The 8,859-nt window shown below is 40.1% G+C and overlaps 1 protein-coding gene across 1 annotated transcript in view; it reads right to left on the reverse strand.

Moving 5' to 3' along the window:
- Nucleotides 1-8,816, reverse strand: part of LOC101846060 (GTP-binding protein 1) — a 21,551-nt gene extending 12,735 nt beyond the window's left edge. Inside the window, exons 1-5 of the mRNA XM_013079504.2 lie at nucleotides 8,426-8,816; nucleotides 2,961-3,302; nucleotides 2,011-2,119; nucleotides 1,408-1,588; nucleotides 506-752 (exon numbers count right to left, since the gene is read on the reverse strand). Coding sequence (XP_012934958.1) covers nucleotides 506-752; nucleotides 1,408-1,588; nucleotides 2,011-2,119; nucleotides 2,961-3,068 — 645 coding nt within the window. The 5' untranslated portion in view covers nucleotides 3,069-3,302; nucleotides 8,426-8,816. The remainder of the gene's footprint in view (nucleotides 1-505; nucleotides 753-1,407; nucleotides 1,589-2,010; nucleotides 2,120-2,960; nucleotides 3,303-8,425) is intronic.
- Nucleotides 8,817-8,859: the final 43 nt, after the last annotated feature.

Here is an 8,859-nt window from a genome sequence, read left to right on the forward strand (position 1 = left end):
AAACTAGTCTAATCACATTACATGGACAGGGGCCGGAATCACTTACCGTAGGCTACAAGGAGAGACGCGCGGGGGGCACAACACAAAGTCCGTCCACGTGTCAACCACCAACGACACACCCACAGGGGGACGGACACACGACACAGGCTCGCAGGCGCGCGTAAACACACACGACACACTAGCAACACACCGGCGACGTAGTAGTAGATCTAGAATCTAGTAGTGAACGGGAGGGAAAAAAGTCACACACCACACACGCACGGTCAGAGAAAACAAATTTGAACTTGCGCACTGTTGTCGTCGTCTCACAAATAGAGGTAGTTCTAGAACTGGATATATAATACCACTACAAGTAGAGAGAGAGAGAGAGAGAGAGAGAGAGAGAGAGAGAGAGAGAGAGAGAGAGAGAGAGAGAGAGAGAGAGAGAGAGAGAGCTCACAAAGAAGAACATTTATAGGAAAAAGAAATCTCAGAGAAAACATTACATAAAGCTCTAACTCTATACCTTTGCAGCTTCCTCACAGATCTTTATCCAGTCTAAATGGCCATGCTCTGGTTTATTCACAACATCCCCAGAGGCATCAAATCCAAGAATATCATTCCCAACACTGCTCGTTCGTCCTGACTCCATTTCATGCTTGTGACGGAACAGTTTCTGCCGGGCAACACCTCTGCCATTGTCCAGTTCTCCATGTGTTAACACACCGAGCAGTGTGCTTTTTCCTGCATCTACATTACCCACAACAGCTACCCTGTACAAAAGTGTAAAAATACAAAATTGTAATACTGATACATACTGAATCAGCTAGTCACAAGCTTGCTTTGGTGATTATCCCTTGGAATAATGAAAAACTAACAGAAACCACATTTGTAGGTTTCAGGCACAGTAGTGTATGTTTATTACTATTCACAGAATTAATAATTCCATACAATCAATGAGATTTGGCAATCTAACCAATAGGCAGTTATAAAGGCTCTTCCAAGGAGAAAATGCTGAAATGGATAATAAATTCTTTGTGCAGTGACATCAAAATATAGACTGGAAGACCAGCTTTTCCTTGTACTGAAAAATGTTTTTACAAATCATAAATCAGGAAGCAAACCTACACAAACAATTGGTCTAAAAATAATGACAGATAGTAGATCATGTTTTTCTATTCCCTTCAATACATTCAGGAAGCAGTTTGCTTTGACTTTACTTGTTAGGGCTAACCCTGGCGGAGTGGGATATAAAATCCAGCAGAAAGACAGAGATACTCAATACAGTAGATTGCCTCATACATGACTTGAACTCAGGTTGTTGTTTTTTGGCATGCAACAGCAAAGAATGTGACAATTACACAACAAAAATCGCTGTCTATTAATCAAGCTTAACTTAAGTTGAAACAAAATAACAAAAGACTTTACCTGACTTCCATAAAATCTTCTGCATCCAGTTTCCTCCGCAATAAGAACTCCGAGACTTTTCCTTCTTCTGCTATCTTTTCTCGTAACAGCACACATTCTAGGTCCAAAGTTTGTGCTATGCTGTGAAGGGTGGCCACTGATGCTTGGTAGTCATCATCCTTTAATCCTGGTCTGTCGCCATCTGTCATTCAGATGGATATTTTTGTGATTGCTGAGTTACAGAAAATACTTCAGAATAAACATGATCATTTATTTCAGAAACAGGAAAAACATTTCAAAGGTTCATTAGTACCGATTTTTGTCATTTTTCACTAACAGCTTTAACTTTTGGTTGGCCTATGCCTTTAATGGTTTTATAAGTCATTTAAGACTTTTTGCAGACGGTCAATACTCAGTTTTATTAAATAAAATAGATCTATGCAGTCATCTAACCCTGGTATACTAAAGCATATCACCAATAGTGCATCTGCTTGATTAAATATTCAGACTAACCTCCTGACTAAATCTCTCTCCAGAACAAACCATTGACAGACCAACAATGCCCTTCTAATGAGCTTCCACAGCAATTAGCACTGTACTAATTCCATACCAACGTGCACTTACCTCCTGTGCCTATTTCGTAGATAGTTTCCCCCTGTGACTCCATCAATCTGGACGTGACATCCTCCAACAGCAGATCAAACTCCTCGTTGTTAGGACTCACAAGAGCCAGCTGCAGAACAAAGTTTATATCACTTTTAAAGCCAGTAAGCCTATGTGAGGTAGTGTGGTGAAATCAGGAGCTCGTCAAAGTAATGAAAGTGAAGAAACTGGCATTTTCCCGCAGGTTTTGGAATTTTTATCTATTTTTTCTTTTTTGGCTCAACATCTTTTATGCACATTAAAGAATACATTTCTGAGTCGATTTTACAGAAAAATCTTTCTTAAAGGCATAAAAGATGTAAATTTTCAGTTACAACGGACTCTCAAGCTAAGGAAATAATGCAACTTCGACAGCCATTTTCTCGCTAATTTTACCTCTAAAACCAGGCGACCCCCACCGCCTTCATTTGCCAATATCTTGACTTATACAAAACATAAATGGATATTTTTTCCATCAAAAGTAAGGCAAAAGGACAGGCTTTAAGATGATACCCATAACTTCATATGCCCCAAAATAGACGAGCGCCTGATTCCACTGTGTCATGACACATATAGACAGAATGACTAATGAGTTGACAAATGAAAGACTCCTCACTAGGTGGAACTCCAACAGAGAGACAATTTAGGAAAGAGTTGTCATTGGAAGTGAAGGAGAAGTAAACTTAACCCCACCTTGACCATATAAACATAAAGCAGTCAAGCTTCCTCAGCAATGACGTGTCTGCTCAAACATGAAAACAAGAAAAGTAAGAACAGTCACTAGAAGACTGATTAAAACAGTTCTAGAACATTTGCTGTTAAAGCGCTTGAACACCACAAAATATGAATCTAGTTTCACAACACATGTATGAACTCATTGATGATTTACTACCCTCCCCTTCCCCCCAGTTATTCAATTATGCTTTACTCACCTTAGATGTTGAAATGACTTCTGCATCTTCAGGCACAGGGTCAAAAAGACCCCCTCCATTTTCCAGCTCTGGAGTATTCACTTTATCCACTTCCATTAAGGCAGCCATGACAAGACACTTCAGTCCCCTGACACAGACTTTCACTTTCAGCTCAAAAACAAATTACTTTGACCGCTGTTATTGAAAATGACTATGTAAAAATATCAAGAGGGTCACTAGTGGTGACTGAAAAGTTTATAGATGGGCTCCTCCTCCTGCTGTGTGTATAATGACTGTTTGATCCAGTTCAGCACAGAAGGGATACTTTTCATACGTTCATCACAGGAATTGGTGTTTGCCAACCTGTGAACGAAATGAAACTAAAATTAATGCAGGTTTAAAATATGGTAGAGTTCTCTCACTTCCTCAACATCCCTTTCTTTTATTATACAAAAACAAGACTTTTCAGAAGCACAGAAACAAAATATAAAATTTTGTGCATCCTTTTACATAAAAATTTAACATTTGTGCCCTACTCAAGCCCTGACCTGCAAGCAATTGGAACAGCCCATGGGAAGGTCTCATATAGGTCTGTGCTAAGCTGCTACCATTTCTCTGAATAGTTGTCTTCATCAAATGGCCCTGTGCTCCAGAAACAGGAAAAAAACGGTTGTCATGCAAAGTAGGAGTTAACTGTAATAAGTACTTCTTAATCAGCAACAAGCCATCATGATGCATAGGCATCCAACATAGAGCTTTCCGAGTGTTGAAAATGGCATTTCCTCATAGCCACTATTCAATTTGTCATCAGTGACAAATCCGGAAACACCAACCTTGAAGACACAATCATTAAGCCTGTGCTCTAATGTTCCCTCATTTACGCACTTATCGTTTTTATTTTAGCACCCGTTTCTTGCACCGTGGCCTTATCCTGCTGCCGTAGACTTTATTGCGTCAAACACCTCTCCTCAATTTCAAAGCACTGCAACACTCCTACTTTGAATGAACTTTGATTATCCCATCAACTGTCGGCCAGTCCTTTACTCATGCCGCACTCACACGATGCGAACTCGGACAGGTTCACTGACCGGTCACGATGACGGGCCTGACAATCCAGAAATCGGAGGACACTTCTTTTCTTTTTCTTCCTTTTTTTTTTTGTCATTATACAGTGGAATCCTGTTATAACAAGAGGGAGGGGACCGGTACGAAATGTCCGTTATATAGTGTAAAGCGCATAGAGCCTGCTGTTGAGCGGGGATATGCGCTATACAAATGCTATCTATTATTATATCAGGATTCTCGTTGTAAGGGATCCAGTAATAAATTCAAAGGAAATAATAAAGTAGGCCTAATCTATGAGTTTGGTGTTCTGTTTATTTCTTTTTGTCATCTCCTCTGCTTGCGCCCGTCTCACATTCGCTCCATGATCAATCACAGCACTGTGACCTCTCCATCCCCGCATCGGAGAAGTGAGAGGCAGGATAGATATCTAGGCCTAGATAATCTAGACTAGGCTGGCTTATCATTATCAGGACTGAGAAAGACTAGTTATCAGGCAATGCGTTCTGTTTCACAACGGTGTGTCTGCGCGTCCCACACACTCCCCACTCATTCGCTCCGGCCTTCATCGTTGGCACACATGGGCTCTCCCATTCTTTGTTTCGCTTGATAACCAACAAGTTTCTCAACTGGCGAGGTTTTCATGTTTCAATGGCCTATGCGTTGTGCACAGGAGCAGCAATATTCCGCTATAACCGACTCGCGCATTTATGTGATTGCGCTATAGCAGTATTTTATTTACAAAGATAAAGAAGGGGAAAAACGGGGTTTTAGTATGATGTCTTTATAACAGACTTCTCGTTGTTTCAGGACTCGTTATAAGTGGACTCCACTGTAGATACATCAGTGAGAATACCGATTTAATTTGTATGGCGACACTGCGTTTTTTACGCACAAACTGCAAGTTATAAATTTTTATTAACTGTTAATCTAACGTTAACAAACTATCATCAGACAATTCTGAGCGGTAACGAAAGCGAAAGTAGATTTTGACTTTCCTGATGGAGTCTCTGTATTACACCTACACTTCCGCCTGCCGCCATAGCCGCTAATTCGTGTGAAACGTACTCTAGGACTGGGGAAAGCCGAACATAATATCACAAACGCGACCGGTAAAATTATAAATATCAACTCAGATTTGATTTCCAGGACTTTGTGCATTTTCTCAGGTCTCAGCTATTTTTTTTTTTCAGATTCCCACAGTCCCCCTGCGTAGAATCCTCATTTGATACTGATCAATTCTCTAGACCAAGACATATTTTAAAATGTTTTGCTTCGATATCGATTTTCTTTCTACATTCACAATTCTGTTTTCTAGATAAATGAATTAAATGCACCGATTATCCAGCTGCAGGAAAAACCCAATGGTAGACAGAAAGAAAGAAAGATTATCTATCGTGAATAGACAAATTTTAGCCGATATGCACATGAAAAACTATTGCCGACAGAGTGGCACAGACAATGGTCGAGCACACGAAATGCACATTCTGGTAGTTTCTAATACAATTTATTGCCGGGAGATGCCGTAATCATCTGACAAGTTACAGAGGCAAGAGCTGATCTCTCTCTCTCTCTCTCTCTCTCTCTCTCTAATGCATGGAGGTGCAATGATGATGCGGCAAGTATGGCACTTTCGGAATGTACGGATTTCCGCAAAAACAAAGAAGAATGGAAGCACTGCAGAACTGGGTTTTTTTTCTTCTCTCGGCACCCATCGCAAATCCGGTAGTTTTGACACCTTATCGGTATGGCAGTAGAACAGGCCCAAAATCGGTATCTACCAGAAAAATCGGTAGATTTAGGCAGCCCTGTTTACTGCACGAGCAAAAAAATAATTTCTCATTAATTTCCACTACTTAGTGTCACAGACATGAAGGTACAAGAAGGAGCAAAGTGGGAGACTGCAGACAAAAGAAGAAAGGGAGTTAAAAAAGCAGATAATTATTCTAATCTAGGCCTACATGTTGAAGTTTCAGTAAGCTAGCTTGCCAGTTGAGAAAAAGAAGGGCTGAAGTGAATTCAACAGTGAGTTTTAATCCTCTCTCTCTCTCTCTCTCTCTCTCTCTCTCTCTCTCTCTCTCTCTCTCTCCAGTACATCCTTGAGTAAAGACAATCCCACAAAGCTAACCCAGACACCCTCGCACACATTGATGAATTCACAGGCATAAATTCTTACAGAACAGTACAGCATGAATAAAAATAATTATAATCCAACAAATCAGTTAGACCTCTATCTTAAGCCCTACTAGAAGCAATCTGTCAGATGTATAAATAGAAATCAAAGAAACCTATTTTTAGCTCAATGAAGTTCCCAAAATTTGAAAACAGTTAGACTTGTTGGGCTATGATAAAAGGTAAGATTTAAAGATAGCATTAATTTGCGTAGGCCTAATGAAAATTAATCGCATGTTTAAATAATACTTCATGAAAAGTTTTTTAAAAAGCAAAATGACAGCTGAGAACACACAAAACTGCGTATAAAGAAAAAAGAAAAGACTTTCCTTTTTCACATTTAACTTACGAAGTGACTATTTCTCAGAACGTTCGGAGAAATAGTGCCCATCTTTATTTCTCCGAACGGTTTCCGGCTTCCGGTCTCGTGATGTTTTGCCTATTTATTGCGAGAGTTCGGCGCCAACTTTCATTCTGCCTCTAGTCTGGGGGAAGGAACACCGCATGGAAAGCCCGCCTACAGACAACCTTCAGTAAAACCCACCACACACACCCACCACCATCATGCACATGTACACACACAAACTTATACACACACTAACTAAACAAACATGACCAATGGACAACTTTTGAACGTATGACGAGCTGAGCTGTGGATGGAGAGACAGTGTGAGTGAAAGAGCGGGTTAAAGGAAAAATGTGCAAGTGTATCCACACCCGACAGCAACTACAAGACGACGACACCGACCCCCCTGGCCTGGTCCACAGCTCACGAACGAAAATAATGCAGCTTAGGCAGTGTTTTGCCTATATTATTGTCCATGGTTCGCAGGGTGCAAGGGAATGAGTGAGATTTTCTTTGTGTATGCCTGGAGGGAGGGGGTGGGGTGTGAAAGCCATGCGGACGAGGATGAGCCGCGGGAGAGAACACGGGAATTGAATGAATGAGTGAAACTGAAAAAGATGAACGACTCGTGAGCCCTGGAGTGAATGGATCCTGTGTTTCTATTTGTGTATACTTTGAACTGTTACTGAATGAAGTGTATACTTTGAACTGTTACTGAATGAAGGCTGAAATAAAGTCCGAAAAACAAACACACACACTCACTCTCCACTTACACACTTACTATCACACACAGACACACTCACACACGCACATACATACACACACACACACACACACACACACACACACACACACACACACACACACACACACACACACACACAAGAGCAAATTTTTGGGTCTATATTTATTTCAATTTTCAAGAGCTAGTCTAGAGATTTTTAGATGAGTGTAAAAACGTGAAAAAGAAATGTTTCACAACAGAATGAAATCAAAATTAGAACAGCCCATGATAAACAACAAACATTAACAAATAAGGGCGTGTGTCCACCTGTCCGAAGAAGATTGGCTGTTTTAACCCTAAATGTGAGTAATTTTTTTTTTTTAAAGGAGAGGATATTACATGTAAATTATGGAATCACACACCTTAAGGGGCCTGCCAGTGTCGGTACATTATTGGTCGTGGCAGTGACCACCGCAGATGCCAGTTCTAATAGTTCTATGTGTCGTTATCAATAACCCTCCGTAGATCTAGATCTAGATCTAGACAGCACACGAGTGAACACAATACATTACGTTTAAGAGCAGCACCCTTCATAGGCAACTCGTCATATCTGTAGCGAAAAACTGTTTGGAATTGTAGCATTCTTTATATAAATATTTACTGCGGACATTTTTTGGACCGCTTGAACCATATTGTATACGAACAATCTTTGGTAGGCCTATACTATAATTATAGATCTATATAATATCCGAAATTTGCGGGAAAGGATGTGATTTCAGAGTGTTCGGAGAAATAGTGCCTAGCTTTATTTTCCCGAACGTTCGGAGAAATAGTGCCTAGCTTTATTTTCCCGAACGTTCGGAGAAATAGTGCCGGCCTTTAACTTAACACTATTAAAAATTATATTGTTTAATTGGCATCAAAATTAAATATACTTTAAATTGTACACATACCTCTCATATAAATTAAACAAAGACACATTCGGACCAACTATAAATAGCAGAGGCAGGTCTACAGCATCATTTCAGTTTGCCTTTCACCCTGCACTGGCACTACTAGATCTAGATCTACTAGACTACTCACAATTTATAAATGGGCCTCTAGCTTTTTTATGTCTTCTTGTGACTTTTAATAGTGCATATATACTTTCATTTCACTGAAAATATAGCCTATGAAACTCACCCAAAAGGCTGGTGCCTAGAATGTACTTAAAGCATGATGGTTTATAGGAAACACATCATATGCTATTCTGTATCTTATGTTACATCGGAGTCAGAGGCAAAAAAGGTGCAGCCAGCGAATTTGTAACCATATGCAACAGGAACAGAGCTTGTGTAGCTCAACATGAGAAGTAAAACAATTTGTTAAATCTCACACATCCAAATCAAAATGGTAAAATACTACGTGCAACGTCTTTGGGGCACTATCGCAATATTTTATATTATGCCATCTGGCAGCTTCTGGTTCAGCAGAGTAAACTTGCTACGTTCTCGGTCGTTTGGTTAGCAACCTCGATACCACTGTCTTCAGGCTGGCTAGTCCACAGAAATAAGCAAATATAAGAGGGGAACATAACTTTCATATGGTACTTGTACTGCCTGATGTAATTTGAATGA

The sequence above is a fragment of the Aplysia californica genome, unplaced genomic scaffold (assembly GCF_000002075.1).
Source record: "Aplysia californica isolate F4 #8 unplaced genomic scaffold, AplCal3.0 scaffold00054, whole genome shotgun sequence".
NCBI classification, from domain to species: domain Eukaryota; kingdom Metazoa; phylum Mollusca; class Gastropoda; order Aplysiida; family Aplysiidae; genus Aplysia; species Aplysia californica.